This window comes from Salvelinus namaycush, chromosome 5 (genome assembly GCF_016432855.1).
Source record: "Salvelinus namaycush isolate Seneca chromosome 5, SaNama_1.0, whole genome shotgun sequence".
Lineage (NCBI taxonomy): Eukaryota > Metazoa > Chordata > Actinopteri > Salmoniformes > Salmonidae > Salvelinus > Salvelinus namaycush.
This window is the reverse complement of record NC_052311.1, coordinates 21537602-21557231: the sequence shown is the minus strand read 5'-3', so window position 1 is coordinate 21557231 and position 19630 is coordinate 21537602. Positions and strand designations below refer to the sequence as shown.

Sequence of the window (19630 nt, the reverse complement as noted above, 5' to 3'; positions counted from 1 at the left end):
CCAGGAGAGGGGTCAGTGAATCACAGACCAGCCCAACTGGTGAGCCGCTCTCTTTCAGAGTTGATCTTTGGACATTTCAACCAAGGGCAGACTAAGGTGCCAACGAGCAAGGCTTCAATATATTGGGACAATGTCAAAAGACCTAGAGCCAGAATCTTAAGCATTTTACACTAATAACTGGAAAATGTTCAATGAAAAGGTCACAAAGGGCACAAGAATCAAACCATTCTGTCATCTTTAAGGCAGGGTTCTTCATGTCTGTAATTCCCGTCTGAGAAAATAAGTGGCACAATCTTTGCAGAGATGCCAAAGACGTCTGGGTGTAGCTGTACCTATGTAGTCACAGTGTGGAGAGAGCAGGGTCTAACTGTAGCTATGTAGTCACAGTGTGGAGAGAGCAGGGTCTAACTGTAGCTATGTAGTCACAGTGTGGAGAGAGCAGGGTCTAACTGTAGCTATGTAGCCACAGTGTGGAGAGAGCAGGGTCTAACTGTAGCTATGTAGTCACAGTGTGGAGAGAGCAGGGTCTAACTGTAGCTATGTAGCCACAGTGTGGAGAGAGCAGGGTCTAACTGTAACTATGTAGTCACAGTGTGGAGAGAGCAGGGTCTAACTGTAGCTATGTAGCCACAGTGTGGAGAGAGCAGGGTCTAACTGTAGCTATGTAGTCACAGTGTGGAGAGAGCAGGGTCTAACTGTAGCTATGTAGTCACAGTGTGGAGAGAGCAGGGTCTAACTGTAGCTATGTAGTCACAGTGTGGAGAGAGCAGGGTCTAACTGTAACTAAGTAGCCACAGTGTGGAGAGAGCAGGGTCTAACTGTAGCTATGTAGCCACAGTGTGGAGAGAGCAGGGTCTAACTGTAGCTATGTAGTCACAGTGTGGAGAGAGCAGGGTCTAACTGTAGCTATGTAGCCACAGTGTGGAGAGAGCAGGGTCTAACTGTAGCTATGTAGCCACAGTGTTGCAAGAGAGCAGGGTCTAACTGTAGCCATGTAGTCACAGTGTGGAGAGAGCAGGGTCTAACTGTAGCTATGTAGCCACAATGTTGCAAGAGAGCAGGGTCTAACTGTAGCTATGTAGCCACAGTGTGGAGAGAGCAGGGTCTAACTGTAGCTATGTAGTCACAGTGTGGAGAGAGCAGGGTCTAACTGTAGCTATGTAGCCACAGTGTGGAGAGAGCAGGGTCTAACTGTAGCTATGTAGCCACAGTGTGGAGAGAGCAGGGTCTAACTGTAGCTATGTAACCACAGTGTGGAGAGAGCAGGGTCTAACTGTAACTATGTAGTCACAGTGTGGAGAGAGCAGGGTCTAACTGTAGCTATGTAGCCACAGTGTGGAGAGAGCAGGGTCTAACTGTAGCTATGTAGCCACAGTGTGGAGAGAGCAGGGTCTAACTGTAGCTATGTAGTCACAGTGTGGAGAGAGCAGGGTCTAACTGTAGCTATGTAGTCACAGTGTGGAGAGAGCAGGGTCTAACTGTAACTATGTAGCCACAGTGTGGAGAGAGCAGGGTCTAACTGTAGCTATGTAGTCACAGTGTGGAGAGAGCAGGGTCTAACTGTAGCTATGTAGCCACAGTGTGGAGAGAGCAGGGTCTAACTGTAGCTATGTAGTCACAGTGTGTAGAGAGCAGGGTCTAACTGTAGCTATGTAGTCACAGTGTGGAGAGAGCAGGGTCTAACTGTAACTATGTAGTCACAGTGTGGAGAGAGCAGGGTCTAACTGTAGCTATGTAGCCACAGTGTGGAGAGAGCAGGGTCTAACTGTAGCTATGTAGCCACAGTGTGGAGAAAACAAGGTCTAACTGTAGCTATGTAGCCACAGTGTGGAGAGAACTGTAGCTATGTAGCCACAGTGTGGAGAGAGCAGGGTCTAACTGTAGCTATGTAGTCACAGTGTGGAGAGAGCAGGGTCTAACTGTAGCTATGTAGCCACAGTGTGGAGAAAACAAGGTCTAACTGTAGCTATGTAGCCAGTGTGGAGAGAGCAGGGTCTAACTGTAGCTATGTAGCCACAGTGTGGAGAGAGCAGGGTCTAACTGTAGCTATGTAGCCACAGTGTGGAGAGAGCAGGGTCTAACTGTAGCTATGTAGCCACAGTGTGGAGAGAGCAGGGTCTAACTGTAGCTATGTAGTCACAGTGTGGAGAGAGCAGGGTCTAACTGTAGCTATGTAGTCACAGTGTGGAGAGAGCAGGGTCTAACTGTAGCTATGTAACCACAGTGTGGAGAGAGCAGGGTCTAACTGTAACTATGTAGTCACAGTGTGGAGAGAGCAGGGTCTAACTGTAGCTATGTAGCCACAGTGTGGAGAGAGCAGGGTCTAACTGTAGCTATGTAGCCACAGTGTGGAGAGAGCAGGGTCTAACTGTAACTATGTAGTCACAGTGTGGAGAGAGCAGGGTCTAACTGTAGCTATGTAGCCACAGTGTGGAGAGAGCAGGGTCTAACTGTAGCTATGTAGCCACAGTGTGGAGAGAGCAGGGTCTAACTGTAACTATGTAGTCAGTGTGGAGAGAGCAGGGTCTAACTGTAACTATGTAGTCACAGTGTGGAGAGAGCAGGGTCTAACTGTAGCTATGTAGTCACAGTGTGGAGAGAGCAGGGTCTAACTGTAGCTATGTAGCCACAGTGTGGAGAGAGCAGGGTCTAACTGTAGCTATGTAGCCACAGTGTGGAGAGAGCAGGGTCTAACTGTAGCTATGTAGCCACAGTGTGGAGAGAGCAGGGTCTAACTGTAACTATGTAGTCAGTGTGGAGAGAGCAGGGTCTAACTGTAACTATGTAGTCACAGTGTGGAGAGAGCAGGGTCTAACTGTAGCTATGTAGCCACAGTGTGGAGAGAGCAGGGTCTAACTGTAGCTATGTAGTTTGAGTTTATTTTATTTTTACAGGGACAGTGCACATTAATCAACGTTTCAGTAAAAGTGCCGGTTTTAGCCAGCCGGCTAATTTTCAACCGCAGTCCCGCAGTCACAGTGTGGAGAGAGAGAGACATTTGTAAAGCACCTCATTTGTAAAACAGGCTGGTGATTTAGCAACAGTAGTGTAGACACAATGAGAAAGAGTGGGAGAGAGAGACAGCGATAGTGTTTATGTTTGTCAGGGTTGTAGAGCAACCATTTTACTCGCATAGGAATTTTTATTTAGGGGTACCAGTGCGCCTAGAAAAATGAACGATTCTAGTTTCATTATCTGAAATGTTTTTCATTGTGCTCCTAATTTTTTTGGTGTTCCTTAAATTGTTCAACTTAAACGCATGCGCGAACCTAAAAGGCCAGCGTGGAGACCTGTATGTGTGCGTGTAGTTGGAAAAGAGACAAAGGCTAGTGATGAAGATGAGTCTAGCGACTTGCTAAAGCCAGCCTGATGTGTTGATTCAATATAGCATTGTTCGGATGGATGGCTGTATAATAACATCTCACAGGAGAGCCCCACCTTTGCCGTGGAAATCACCAGGACGGGACCAGGACCAGGGCGGGACGTTCCCACAGAACCCTGGGGACACCGTCAGGGGTGTGAAGATGTTACTGTTCGTAAAGAGTTATGAATGTTGATATGTCTCACTAGGAACACACTGGTTGCTGCAATGTTGTTTCCACATTTCAATGAAATTACACTGAACATAAATATAAAACGCAATATGTAAAGTGTTGGTCCCACGTTTCATGAGCTGAAATAAAAGATCACAGAAATGTTCCAAATGCACAAAAATATTATTTCTCTCAAATTTTGGGCACAAATGTGTGTCCATCCCTGTTAGTGAGCATTTTATCTTTGCCAAGATAATCCATCCACCTGACAGGTGTGGCATATTAAGAAGCTGATTAAAACGGCATGATCATTACACAGGTGCACCCTGTGCTGGGGATAATAAAAGGCCATTAAAATATGCAGTTGTCACACAACACAATGCCACAGATCTTAAGTTGAGGGAGCGTGCAATTGGCATGCTGACTGCAGGAACGTCCACCAGAGCTGTTGCCAGATAATTTTATGTTAATTTCTCTACCATAAACCGCCTCCAACATTGTTTTAGAGAATTTGGCAGTACGTCCAACTGGAGACACAACCGCAGACCAAATGTAACCACGCCAGCCCAGGACCTCCACATCCGGCGTTCTTCACCTGTGTAATCGTCTGAGAACAGTCACCTGGACAGATGATGAAACTGTCCACATCCGAAGAATTTCTGCACAAACTGTCAGAAACAGTCTCAGAGAAGCTCATCTGCGTGCTCGTCGTCCTCACCAGGGTCTTGACCTGACTGAAGTTTGGCACCGTAACCGCCTTCAATGGGCAAATTCTCACCTTCATTGGGCACTGGCACACTGGAGAAGTGTGCTCTTCACAGATGAATCCCAGTTTCAACTGTACCAGGCAGATAGCAGACGTTGTGAACAGAGTGCCCCATGTGGCAGTGGGGTTATGGTATGGGCAGGCATAAGCTACGGACAACGAACACAATTGCATTTTGGGGAATGCAATTTGAATGCACAGAGATACCGTGAAGAGATCCTGAGATCCATTGTCGTGCCATTCATCCTCCACCATCACCTCATGTTTCAGCATGATAATGCACGGCACCATGTCGCAAGGATCTGTACACTGTTCCTGGAAGCTGAAAATGTCCCAGTTTTTCCATGGCCTGCATACTCACCACACGTCACACATTGAGCATATTTACGACAGCGTGTTCCAGTTACCGCCAATATCCAGCAACTTCGCACAGCCATGGAAGAGGAGTGGGCCAACATTCCACAGGCCACAATCAACAGCCTGATCAACTCTGATGTCGTGGAAGGAGCTGTGTCGTGCTGCATGAGCAAAACGTGGTCACTCTAGATACTGATAGGTTTTCAGATCCTAGCCAAGCTTTCTTTTTTAAGGTGACCAACAGATGCAGATTTGTATTCCCAGTCATGTGAAATCCATAGATTAGGGCCTAATGAATTAATTTAAATTGACTGATGTCCTTATGTGAACTGTAACTCAGTAAAATCTTTGAAATTGTTTCATGTTGCGTTTATATAATTGACGTCTGTGCCCATTCTGAACCAATGACATTAATTTGGGGACAGGTAGAAAAGCATTAAACATGTATGGCAATTTAGCTAGTTAGCTTGCACCTGCTAGCTAACGTTAATTTGTCCTATTTAGCTAGCTTGCTGTTGCTAGCTAATTTGTCCTGGGATATAAACATTGAGTTGTTATTTTACCTGAAATGCACAAGGACCTCTACTCCGACAATTAATCCACACATAAAACGGCCAACCGAATCGTTTCTAGTCATCTCTCCTCCTTCCAGGCTTTTTCATCGTTGAACTTATATGGTGATCGCATCTAAACTTTCATTGTATTACCACGACTACCGGCAAAACAGTTCGTCTTTCAATCACCCACGTGGGTATAACCAATGAGGAGATGGCACGTGGGTACCTGCTTCTATAAACCAATGAGGAGTTGGGAGAGGCAGGACTTGCAGCGCGATCTGCGTCAGAAATAGGAATGACTTCTATTTTAGCCCTTGGCGTCACAGACGCTCGTTGGCACGCGACGTGTCCGGTCTGGTCAGCATGCTCTTTCAACTGTTACTCTCTGTTCATCATATATGCATAGTCACTTTAACCATATCTACATGTACATACTACCTCAATCAGCCTGACTAACCGGTGTCTGTATGTAGCCTCGCTACTGTATATAGCCTGTCTTTTTACTGTTGTTTAATTTCTTTACTTACCTATTGTTCACCTAATACCTTTTTTGCACTATTGGTTAGAGCCTGTAAGTAAGCATTTCACTAAGGTCTACACCTGTTGTATTCGGCGCACGTGACAAATAAACTTTGATTTGATACTCTGTTATTCTGTAATTGTAACGATGTGCGCTGAGTGAATGTTTTAATAAATAAACGCAACATAATACAAAACAAGAAACACGAACAACGCACAGACGTGAAACAAAAACAATAACGCCTGGTGAAGGAACCAAAGGGTGTGACATATATAGAGAAGGTAATCAGGGAAGTGATGGAGTCCAGGTGAGTCTGATGACACGCAGGTGCGCGTAACGGTGATGACAGGTGTGCTCCATAATGAGCAGCCTGGTGACCTAGAGGCCAGAGAGGGGGCACATGTGACAGTAATGTATTTCATGTAATTGTTTAAGTGTCAATTATTTAGTGACTAATAAATCCTATTAGTTGAATTGAGTAAATGCATTCCTTGTTTTACAGAGTAAATCGAAGATTGAATATGCGTTCATAATTTAGTAGGTATTTTGATAGTCGTTAGTTACACTACACATATCATATGCTTGGGTACCACCTTGACATCCCTGATCTACTTGACTCAAAAAACTAATGCTAGAACATTGGTCGCCAGGATAAGCTATTTGTATCTAGCCTCTTTCGTAACAGCTAAACGGGGATCCTAATAAAATACCAATAATCGCAAGAAAGACATGTTCATTAGTGAGTTGGTGATGTAATGATGCACTATCTTGACTAGATCCTCCAGAGGCAGACAGGGCCTGTTGCATTTATTCATATAATAATGGAGTCAGATTGATGACTGTCGTTAATTATTATTTAGTATAATTTCTACACATCTGCATGCGTGTGTGTGTGAGAGAGAGACTCCCCCTGTGATTAGAGGTAGTAGGTCTGGTCAGTCCCATTCACTACTACTAGGGATCCGTTTGTAGAGTAGAGTGGACTTCTTTATAACTCACCTGATTAGTGGCTCTTCACTCATTAACACTGACCCCACTGATTTATACTGTGCTATAATGTGAAAGAATATACCTTGGGAGAGCGATAGTGAGAGAGGTGTGAGCTTTGGAAACACGCAGAAGCTGTTGACTGGGCAGTTGAGTGTGTTTGTTGGGTTACACTATCAACGTCTTTCACCTTTCGCCTACTCAGAGTGTGAATGATAACTACAGTGTTATAGTGACCAGAGAATTTAGTGACAAATATGGTGAGGGGTTGTTTCTGACAGATGACTTGAGAGAGGAGTCCCTCGCTGGCAGATGCTACATTAGGACTGTTTGTAAACAATCTTAAAATGGCTCCTTGTTTGGAATTCTTTCCTTTTTCCACAGAAAGGACTGTGGGGCTAAAGGAAATTAGACTATTTAAGATAATTGAGACAGGGCCCCACTAACCTCTACTATCTTGGCTTAGATTGTCACAGTTCAGGTACTAAAGGTAGCGTCTTAGCACTAGACCAACTGAAAGGGTTGAGTGTGTATTTCAAAGATGCCGGACGCTGAGTAAGCAGAGTTTTACCACAACGATCCTCCATTAAGGATTCATAAGCAATTTACAGCATCAAAATTGCATTGCTGCTTCCTCTTGCTGGTTTCCCCACCCAACAGGAGAGCGCGAGTGAGAGGGAGCACAGGGCGGTCAACTTGAGCCAGACTACAAACATCTGGAGGGCATGAAGGAGAGGACAACTGGCACTTGACCTGCTCTTCACTTCCTTTACCTGATATGAGTCATCCGATTAGTCACAGACACCTGAAAACCAGTGTGTCAAAGTGACATTGAGAGCATATGCCTCAACTAAAAACTCCAAGCTTGGCAAAATGAGTCACCACTACTTCGCTCTAATGTAAAAAACAAACATTTTCTTATATAATTTTTTTTTTTTTTTTAAGTAGATGGATTTTTGTAGCCTTGTGTGTTAATATCAGGACCTCTGCCCTCCTTCCAAAGAAAAATCTAAAACAACGTGATAGTATTACCTGACTGCAATACAACCATTCAAATGTGGTAAAGGGCTTTGAGCTACATGTGTGGATCTCAATTTACAAAAATTGGACCCTTAGTAAATAAACACAAAATAAATACCAGGCAGTAATAGAAAGAGTAACCATTAGCAAACATACTCTATGTCCTACCTGGCTGCGGTCACGTGCGTTCGTAAAGCGGATCTTCTGGATGAAGTAGAAGATGAGCCAGGCAGAGGAGATGATCATGAGTACGATGAAGGAGATGGAGACGAAGACCAGGGAGCCGCGGTTGATGTTCTTGGCCTGGCCGTGTTGGCCCACCACCACACTCACCAGCACCGTCAGGTTCCTCTCCAGCAGACCCAGGATCTCCTTGCCGTAAGACTCGGTGATCATCACTGCCACCGTGTCGCCCGTACCTGAGAGAGTAGAGGGGAGTTAATAGTGGCTAGGTTTTAGTGGTAATCCAACCAGAACTTTTCTTTGTGACACATCAAGCCAATGAAAAACATGGCCAGTCAGCTCCAATCCATTATTTGAGGTAGTCAGTCAGTTAGCATACACTTATTCATGTTCCCTCCACTATATGTATCTGCCAGCTTTTACACGTCAGATGCATAACACAATAATTGCGTAGGCAATTTCTCTTCACCCACATTGACAGGATCCACAGAGCCAAGTCATTAACAAAATCTACAGATATAGGAACAGTTCCCAGCTCTGGCAAAGTGGAACCAATCTCTTTAGCCACTATGAAAAGACTCAGAGCCAGTCAATAGATTCTCATTCCTAATTTATTAACACAGGGTTCTAAACACCTGCTCAGCCAAAAACAACTGTGTAGTGACGGAGGATTGAATGTCCCATGGACTGAGGAAATACATGTGGAGACTGGAGAAATGTATGTGTGAATAAATTCATCATGTGAATAATATACCCCATGTGAATAAATGTGAACTATTATGTCCCTGGTCCAGGCCTATACACAGCAACAGTGGATGTGGTATACATGCAGAGCAATTCATTCATTGACAATGATCGCAATGACTAGCAGAGAGCATTACTGTGGAAAATATGAATAGGTTTATTTTAAACTATACTGAGCAGTGGTAGAGCCATCTGTGATCATCATCATCTTCATTTGAGTGAAATCCAGACAGCTAACTGCTACAGGCCAGGGGGAGTCATGTTACTGCTGGAGACGACTCCTCTCTGTCCCCCCGGGCTCTTTACCACAGCTTGCCTTGCCACTAATAGCAGCAGGAAAGTGCACTTTGTGTGTCTGTGTGCGTGTAAGCGTGTCTACTGTACATCAGTGTTTGTGTGTGTGTGTGTGTGTGTTTAGAACAGTAAAGTGATGTTTCAGAAGGAGCAGAGAGAGTGATGACCACCAGAGGAGTGCGGGGCAGTTTACCTTGCCCCATTATTGACGAATGGCCGACAGCACACTGATGTCACACACACCAGGGACATTTGTCTCAATCCTCATGAGAATAAGACCACCAGCACCATGGCTGCTCTGTGCTAAAAAAATGTTGCGCCTTAAAACATTGTGATGAAAGAAGTAACAAGACATTCCCTGACAGCTCAATCATCTCCTTTTTAAAATCACCAAACATCCTTGAAAGTTTGACTTTGAATTATCATTAAACCATGGCTGCTTCTTTTGAGATGGGAATTCCTCCAATACTTTTTATTCTTGTTCAGAGAAAGAGAACACGAGAAAGAGAGAACACGAGAAAGGGAGAGAAAGAAAGGTCTGTAATTCAGAAGGCTGGGTATAATGACTCCCTGTCGTACAGGCTGAAAGGCAACAGTTAAGTCATTACGCTATTGATCTCTACCTCTCTCCATCTCTTTCTCTATACCTTTCCCTCCCTCTCTCCTCTGTGGGAGCCCTCTCTTAAAGGTGCCCTTTAGCCAAAAGCCGCCTGGCTCCTGACTCAGCTTTTTTGGGGAGCACGGATATCACAGGAAATGTGGCGATTGAGGCCACCTTTGCACTGAGCTACCTGACAAAGAGGAGGAGGAAGAGGAGAGAGGGAGGAAGGGATGTGTTAACATTGGCTAAGGGGGCTGGTTTTGTTGTGGTCATTCGGATTTGGAATCCCAAGGTTTGCGTGTACTTAAAGGGATAGTTCACTCCACAATTAAAGGGAAAGTTCACCCCACAATTAAAGGGATAGTTCACTCCACAATTACAGTTTTTCAGATGGTATCAATAGGGCTGTGACAAAAATGTAATAACCGTGTAACTGACGGTTATGGATGAAGACCATCATGAAAATAAAATAACCATTAAACCGTTTAATTATCTTTCATTTCATGTAGATAAACTTTACCTAATAGTGGGTGTGTTTACTAATGATTCATTTTTTTTTTTAGCTAACTTAGTCTATTAAAAACTTTATACATTTCCTCCTCTCCTCTTTTGATGCTCCAGCAGCGATCTGCTAGACGGGCGGGGGTGTAGAGCGCTACATGGCACTTCAGTACAAATATTGTTTGATGTGTGGACATTCTTTTACACAATGTACGTTTTCTTTGCTTGCTAGTAAACAAATAAATAAATAGGTATTTTATTAAAAAAGGTTGGATGTTCTGACTATTCATTAATTATTCAACAGCAGTCGACAAGGTTGTACTGGCACTGAGGCCTATAATGCTCTAATGTTTTGTCAAATGGAAAATGTGCCAATCCTCTTCAACCTGGCATGGTATAATTTGATACGGAATCTTTTCTTCATTTCTAGATGAATCAACGCTGATCAGGCCGTGTCCTGGCCGATATGGTGCCCTAGGCGAGACCCCATTTTCTTTGTTGTCCTCCTATCCCCGCAATGTAGAATAGTAGTCTAGGCTTTACAATGTCGGCCCATAATGTACTTCTATGAATGCCTACCGTTTGTAAAACAGGCAATTTACCACTAATCCCTGTCATTTGGTTACATTAAAAACCTGCTACACTTGAGAGAAACAAGTTCTGGTTTATTTCATAACCATCATTTACGTGCACCATGTGAGCGACCAAGATGGCCGCCTCGCTTCCTTGGAAAATATGCAGTATTTTGTTTTTTTATGTGTTATTCCTTACATTGGTACCCCAGGTAATCTTAGGTTTCATTACATACAGTCGGGAGGAACTACTGAATATAAGAGCAACGTCAACTCACCATCGTTCCAACCAGGAATATGACTTTCCCGAAACGGATCCAGTGTTTTGCCTTCCACCCAATACAATGGATCGGATCCCAGCCTGCGACCCTATGCGACGCCGTAAAAGGGGCAAACGTAGCGGTCTCCTGGTCAGGCTTCGGAGACGGGCACATCGCGCTCCACTCCCTAGCATACTACTCGCCAATGTCCAGTCTCTTGACAATAAGGTTGATGAAATCCGAGCAAGGGCAACATTCCAGAGAGACATCAGAGATTGTAACGTTCTCTGCTTAACGGAAACATGGCTAACTCAAGAGACGCTAACGGAGTCGGTGCAGCCAGCTGGTTTCTTCACGCATCGCGCCGACAGAAACATACATCTTTCTGGTAAGAAGAGGGGCGGGGGTGTATGCCTTATGATTAACGAGACGTGGTGTGATCATAACAACATACAGGAACTCAAGTCATTCTGTTCACCTGATCTAGAATTCCTCACAATCAAATGTCGACCGCATTATCTACCAAGGGAATTCTCTTCGATTATAATCACAGCCGTATATATTCCCCCCCCAAGCAGACACAGATGGCCCTGAACGAACTTTATCTGACTCTTCGTAAACTGGAAACCACACACCCTGAGGCTGCATTCATCGTAGCTGGGGATTTTAACAAGGCTAATCTAAAAACAAAACTCCCTAAATTCTATCAGCATATCGATTGTGCTACCAGGGCTGGTAAAACCTTGGATCATTGTTATACTAACTTCAGCGACGCATATAAGGCCCTCCCCCGCCCTCCTTTCGGAAAAGCTGACCACGACTGCCTTCCAGCCTACAAACAGAAACTAAAACAACAAGCTCCCTCGCTCAGGTCTGTTCAACGCTGGTCCGACCAATCTGATTCCACGCTTCAAGACTGCTTCGATCACGCGGATTGGAATATGTTCCGCATTGCGTCCAACAACAACATTGACGAATATGCTGATTCGGTGAGCGAGTTCATTAGAAAGTGCATTGACGATGTCGTACCCACAGCAACGATTAAAACATTCCCAAACCAGAAACCGTGGATTGACGGCAGCATTCGCGTGAAACTGAAAGCACGAAACACTGCTTTTAACCAGGGCAAGGTGACCGGAAACATGACCGAATACAAACAGTGTAGCTATTCTCTCCGCAAGGCAATCAAACAAGCTAAGTCCCAGTACAGAGACAAAATAGAGTCGCAATTCAACAGCTCAGACACAAGAGGTATGTGGCAGGGTCTACAGTCAATCACGGATTACAAAAAGAAAACCAGCCCCGTCGCGGACCAGGATGTCTTGCTCCCAGACAGGCTAAATAACTGTTTTGCTCGCTTTGAGGACAATACAGTGCCACTGACACGGCCCGCTACCAAAACCTGCGGGCTCTCCTTCACTGCAGCCGAGGTGAGTAAAACATTTAAACGTGTTAACCCTCGCAAGGCTGCAGGCCCAGACGGCATTCCCAGCCGCGTCCTCAGAGCATGCGCAGACCAGCTGGCTGGTGTGTTTACGGACATATTCAATCAATCCTTATCCCAGTCTGCTGTTCCCACATGCTTCAAGAGGGCCACCATTGTTCCTGTTCCCAAGAAAGCTAAGGTAACTGAGCTAAACGACTACCGCCCCGTAGCACTCACTTCCGTCATCATGAAGTGCTTTGAGAGACTAGTCAAGGACCATATCACCTCCACCCTACCGGACACCCTAGACCCACTCCAATTTGCTTACCGACCCAATAGGTCCACAGACGACGCAATCGCAACCACACTGCACACTGCCCTAACCCATCTGGACAAGAGGAATACCTATGTGAGAATGCTGTTCATCGACTACAGCTCAGCATTTAACACCATAGTACCCTCCAAACTCGTCATCAAGCTCGAGACCCTGGGTCTCGACCCCGCCCTGTGCAACTGGGTCCTGGACTTCCTGACGGGCCGCCCCCAGGTGGTGAGGGTAGGTAACAACATCTCCACCCCGCTGATCCTCAACACTGGGGCCCCACAAGGGTGCGTTCTGAGCCCTCTCCTGTACTCCCTGTTCACCCACGACTGCGTGGCCATGCACGCCTCCAACTCAATCATCAAGTTTGCGGATGACACTACAGTGGTAGGCTTGATTACCAACAACGACGAGAAGGCCTACAGGGAGGAGGTGAGGGCCCTCGGAGTGTGGTGTCAGGAAAATAACCTCACACTCAACGTCAACAAAACAAAGGAGATGATTGTGGACTTCAGGAAACAGCAGAGGGAGCACCCCCCTATCCACATCGACGGGACAGTAGTGGAGAAGGTGGAAAGTTTTAAGTTCCTCGGTGTACACATCACGGACAAACTGAATTGGTCCACCCACACAGACAGCGTTGCAGCAGCAGCAGCGCCTCTTCAACCTCAGGAGGCTGAAGAAATTAGGCTTGTCACCAAAGGCACTCACAAACTTCTACAGATGCACAATTGAGAGCATCCTGTTGGGCTGTATCACCGCCTGGTACGGCAACTGCTCCGCCCACAACCGTAAGGCTCTCCAGAGGGTAGTGAGGTCTGCACAACGCATCACCGGGGGCAAACTACCTGCCCTCCAGGACACCTACACCATCCGATGTCACAGGAAGGCCATAAAGATCATCAAGGACAACAACCACCCAAGCCACTGCCTGTTCACCCCGCTATCATCCAGAAGGCGAGGTCAGTACAGGTGCATCAAAGCAGGGACCGAGAGACTGAAAAACAGCTTCTATCTCAAGGCCATCAGACTGTTAAACAGCCACCACTAACATTTAGCGGCCGCTGCCAACATACTGACTCAACTCCAGCCACTTTAATAATGGGAATTGATGGAAATTATGTACAAATGTACCACTAGCCACTTTAAACAATGCCACTTAATATAATGTTTACATACCCTACATTACTGATCTCATATGTATATACTGTACTCTATATCACCTACTGCATCTTGCCATCTTTATGTAATACATGTATCACTAGCCAATTTAAACTATGCCACTTTATGTTTACATACCCTACATTACTCATCTCATATGTATATACTGTACTCTATACCATCTACTGCATCTTGCCTATGCTGTTCTGTAATATCACTCATTCATATATCTTTATGTACATATTCTTTATCCCTTTACACTTGTGTGTATAAGGTAGTAGTTGTGGAATTGTTAGGTTAGATTACTTGTTGGTTATTACTGCATTGTCGGAACTAGAAGCACAAGCATTTCGCTACACTCGCATTAACATCTGCTAACCATGTGTATGTGACAAATACAATTTGATTTGAGCATGTGTCTGGTTTCTCTGTCCTGTCAATGTTGATGGAGCGTTGAATGGAGTGCTTGGGTTGTTGTGTAGGGTTTGAGCATAGCCTGAAGGTAGGGAGGGTCAGTTGAACACCAGGCAGGCTGCAGTATTCTGGATACGTTGCAGGGGTTTGATGGCACAAGCAGGGAGCCCAGCCAACAGAGAGTTGCAGTAGTCCAGACAGGAGAGGACAAGTGCCTGGATTAGGACTTGTGCTGCTTCCTGTGTGAGGTAGGGTCAAACTCTATGGTTGTTGTAGAACAGGAACCTGCAGGAGCGAGTCTCTGCCTTGATGTTTTGCAAAGAACGTCAAGGTGTTGACCAGGGTCACGCCAAGGTTCTATACACTCTGGGAGGGGGTCAACGTGGAGTTGTCAACCATGATGGAGAGGTCTCTCAGTGGACAGGCCTTCTATGGGAGGAACAGCAGCTCAGTCTTAATTCATCATCTTATAGCTGTTAGCAGTTGATGTTATTCTTCAATAACACAGACCCCAAAACAAATCAAGGGGAGAGAAACAGGTTTATTCAAAAATAACAAGAGGTAGATGTTCCTTCTTTCCTGTCCTCAGTTCTCTCCACAGAACAAAGATACATTATGTAATTTATAACCCCCAACCCTAGCCTGTGGTTGACCAATTAGAATTCCTTGCAGTAAAATTGGGCCAATGACCAAATAACAAGTATCCTGTTTCAGGCTCAATGTATAGACGATTCAGACCAACGATATCTTGTCACACGTAGCTATGAGTCCAGGACTGAAAGCCTTACACAGATTCTAAACAGATGTTGAACTGAAAAATAACTTTCCATTGATCTTTAATTCCCTATTGACCTCTAGTCCTTTGCGTTGTGTATAATATTCTTACGTAGGCTTTCCTGAAAGTAGGCTAAGGTAGGCATAGGTGTTTTTAATACGTTTAAAGGAAAGGAGAAATATACACATACACCCGTAAAAGCACCCGCCAATCAAAGCCATCAGCGTATGTCCGACACGAGCAAATATTTCTCCTTTCCTTAAAACGTATTAGCGCTCCTGTTTGCTGATTCTCTCTATAGGCCTATATGTCCATTCAGAAAGTTTCCTAAAGTAGCCTGTCTAGACTCCATCTCTTTAATAAGATTCAAATGCTCCTGTTATAATTTAATCTTGTAAAAGGCCTGTTTTAACCTACTATAAATATGAATTGCCCTCACTTCACCATCTAAACCAGGGATGGGCAACTGGCGACCCGCATTTTGAAGGCCCTCTGATCAACTCCTTCCTGAAGAACTCAGTCAGGGTCTCAACTTACTGTTGAGAGTTAGAATAGTAGAATATACAAGGTGCAATTTCAAAATGTGCACGTTGTAAATGTTTTTATCTAGTTAAGACAATCAATTAGCCCATGTCATCAGTTAACTTTTTTAGATTGGCAAATTAGTTTAGCGGCCAAGTATTTAAACTTGTTATCATGGTCGAATTACCGGCCATTAACTTGGCACACTCTTGGCATTTGGGGCGGCAGGTAGCCTACTGGTTAGAGCGTTGGGCCAGTAACCAAAAGGTTGCTGGATCGAATCCCCGAGCTGACAAAGTAAAAATCTGTCGTTCTACCCCTGAACAAGGCAGTTCACCCACTGTTCCCCAGTAGGCCATCATTGTAAATAAGAATTTGTTCTTAACTGACTTACCTAGTTAAATGAAAGGTTCAAAAAATATGAAGAAAATAATAATTAAGAACAAATATTAAAACTGCAAACATTTTTCTCCACCTTATGGCAATATGTGTATAATTGCACAATTTGTATCTATATCCGATGTGCATCAACACAAAACGCGCACACCCTTGCCCTGGCCCTAACACACACGATCTGCACCACCTCTGCTTATCACAAAAGAAGTGCACCTGCCTTTATGATGCTCTCTATTAACCAGGGATCGATAGGAAATCACAGCCAGTCAAAACAATGGGCCGTGCGCAGCGGGCCGCTACCATTAAATTATTAGATTTATGGGGCCAGGCTAGTTCACCATAGACCCAGCACTGGTTAGGCTATCACAGACGCAGCACAAGTGTTATACCATAGCCCAGGGGCCAACCAGCCATGACACAGCTTGACTTATTAACTCCAGTGTCACATGCTAAAGGTCTGGATGTTAATATCTATTAAAGTTAAGATGAACTAGTCTCATACCCTCCTACTCTGTAAGCCTGAAAATATATGAACAAGCTAACACAGAAAAAAGGAGCAATACTTTGGGTTGACCTTTGAGTTGCACTTAAATTGGACAAAAAGACTTCTGTGATTAAACTCCAAAAACATTAATTTAAAACAGAATGCAACTAATGGTTTGCTTTCGTCACAATTAAATAATTTGTCATTATCTACAGCTACTGATTACAGCTAAGTAATTAGATTGTAGTTGCCAAATGTAGTCGTACAGTAAATACATGATGGTATAAAGGGCAACAATGTTAAGTGTTGCTAAGTGTCTAAATGAATTTACACAGAGAGGAATGATATATTAGGTAGCCTAGTGATTAGAGCTTTGGACCAGTAACCGAAAGGTTGCTAGATCGAATCCCCGAGCTGACAAGGTAAAAATCTGTTGTTCTGCCCCTGAACAAGGCAGTTAACCCACTGTTCCTAGGCCATCATTGTAAATAAGAATTTGTTTTTAACTGACTTGCCTAGTTAAATAAAGGTTAAGTAAAAACATTTTTTTTAAAGTGTGTGTGTGTGCACGCTCTTCAGTAAGTGTGTGTTGCGTCTGAGAGGGCAGGGGCATAAGCCAACAGTCTTTTCTCTGATGACTCATACAGTAGTCATCTGGTGTATCTGTCCTGTCTGAGCGTCCACTGAGAGTAGAACTAACAGGGGGAGCATTAACTAACCTTCACCTGTTTGTCACACAATGATACAGCCAGTTCCTCAGCCTCGTGACTACCACAGTCCCAGAGATGCTGATGCTCTGGTAACATATCGCACAAGCATGTAAGCACAGTTGCCTACAGGTAATTGGCTGATAACACAGCCAAAAACACAGTAAGACGCTGGGCTAGAATGAGACTGCAGGGACCACAAGAGCAGGCGTAAACAAGATTCTCTCGCCCTCTCCCACAATGACTACCACCCTGTAGCACTCACATCTATAATCATGAAGAGCTTTGAGAGGCTGGTTATGGCACACATCAACTCCATCATCCCAGAGCCACTCCAATTTGCATACTGCCCAAACAGATCCATAGACGACGCAATCTCAATTACACTCCACACTGCCCTTACCCGCCAAGAAAAGAAGAATACCTGTGAGAGAATGCTGTTCATTGACTACAGCTCAGCGTTCAGCACAATTGTCCCCTCCAAGCTCGTCACCAAGCTTAGGACCTTCTGCAACTGGATCATGGACTTCCTGACGGGCAGACCGCAGGTGATGAGGGTAGGAATCTCCTCCGGGTAACATCTCCTCCACGACTCTGACCCTCAACACGGGGGCCCCACAGGGGTGTGTGCTTAGTCCCCTCCTGTACTCCCTGTTCACCCAAAACTGTGTGGGCACGCTGACGACACGACAGTGGTAGGCCTGACTACCGGTGACAATGAGAGGGCCTACAGGGAGGAGGTCAGTGACCTGGCAGTGTGGTGTCAGGATAACAATCTCTCCTTCCACGTCAGTAAGTCCAAGGAGCTGATCGTGGGACTACAGGAAACTGGAGGGCGAGCACGCCCCCATCCACATCAACAGGGCTGCAGTGGAGTAGGTCGAGAGCTTCAGGTTCCTCAGTGTCCAAATCACTAAAGACTTCCAAATTGTCCACATACACACGCACGGTCGTGAAGAAGGTGCGAAGGCACCTCTTCCCCCTCAGGAGGTTGAAAAGGTTTGGCATGGCCCCTCAAATCCTCAAAAATGTATACAGCTGTACCATTGAGAGCATCTTGACTGGCTAATTCATTGCTTGGTTTAGTTAAAAGCACCGCGCTCGATCGCATGGCGCTACAGAGGGTGGTGCGGACAGCTCCGTACATTACTGGGGCTGAGCTCCCTGCCATCCAGGACCTTTATATCCGTGTGAAAGGAAGGCCCGGAAAATCATTAAAGACTCCAGTCACCCAAGCTATAGACTGTTCTCTGTGCTTCCCGACAGCAAACGGTACCAGTGCATTAAGTCTGACACCAACAGGATCTTGAACAGCTTTTGTCCCCAAGCCATAAGACCACTAAATAGCTAACAAAATGGCTACACAGACAGAGTTGACACTTGTATTTTATTTTTTCACTCTCCCTATGCACACTCACAGGGAACTACACACTCATACACACTAACACTTAATTCATCATTTGCTCACACAAACATAATATGCACAAGCAGAACCAGTCAAAAGTTTGGACACACCTACTCATGCAAGGGTTTTTCTATTGTAGAATAACAGTGAAGACATCAAAACTATACAATCACACATATGGAATCATGTAGTAACCAAAAAAGTGTTTGAAGAATCTAAAATATATTTCAGATTCTTCAAAGTAGCCACCCCTTTGCCATGCTGATAGCTTTACACACTCTTGGCATTCTCTCAACCAGCTTCACCTGGAATGCTTTTCCAACAGTCTTGAAGAAGTTCCCACATAAGCCAAGCAATTGTTCGATGCTTTTACTTCACTCCGCATTCCAACACCTCCCAAACCATCCCAAATTTGGTTGAGGCCAGGTCATCTGATGCAGCACTCCATCACTCTCCTTCTTGGTCAGATAGCCCTTACACAGCCTGGGAGGTGTGTTTGGGGTAATTGTCCTGTTGAAAAACAAATCATAGTTCCACTAAGCACAAACCAGCTGGGATGGCGTATCGCTCCAGAATGCTGTGGTAGCCATGTTGGTTAAGTATGCCTTGAATTCTAAATAAATCACAGTGTCACCAGCAAAGAACCTGCACACCATCACACCTCCTCCATGCTAAACAGTGGGAACCACACATATTGAGATGATCCGTTCACCTACTCTGCGTCTCACAAAGACACGGCGGATGGGACCAAAAATCGCACATTTGGACTCATCAGACCAAAGGACAGATTTCCACCGGTCTAATGTCCATTGCTTGTGTTTCTTGGCCCAAGCAAGTCTCTTCTTATTATTGGTGTCCTTTAGTAGTGGTTTCTTTGAAGCAATTCAACCATGAAGACCCGGTTCACGCAGTCTCCTCTGAACAGTTGATGTTGAGATGTGTCTGTCACTTGAACTCTGAAGCATTTATTTGGCCTGCAATTTCTGAGGCTCTAATGAACTTATCCTCTGCAGCAGAGGTAACTGGGTCTTCCTTTCCTGTGGCGGTCCTCATTAGAGCCAGTTTCATCATAGCGCTTGATGGTTTTTCAAAGTTCTTGAAATGTTCAGCATTGGCTGACCTT

At 44.9% G+C, this 19630-nt stretch overlaps 1 protein-coding gene across 2 annotated transcripts in view; it reads right to left on the bottom strand.

The window, feature by feature from the left end:
* The window catches only part of LOC120048043 (E3 ubiquitin-protein ligase RNF130-like), a 69070-nt gene that overhangs the window by 20893 nt on the left and 28547 nt on the right, over positions 1-19630 (bottom strand). For both annotated transcript variants that reach the window (XM_038993723.1, XM_038993722.1), the window contains exon 4: positions 7909-8159. In XM_038993723.1, the coding sequence (XP_038849651.1) occupies positions 7909-8159 (251 nt within the window). The remainder of the gene's footprint in view (positions 1-7908; positions 8160-19630) is intronic.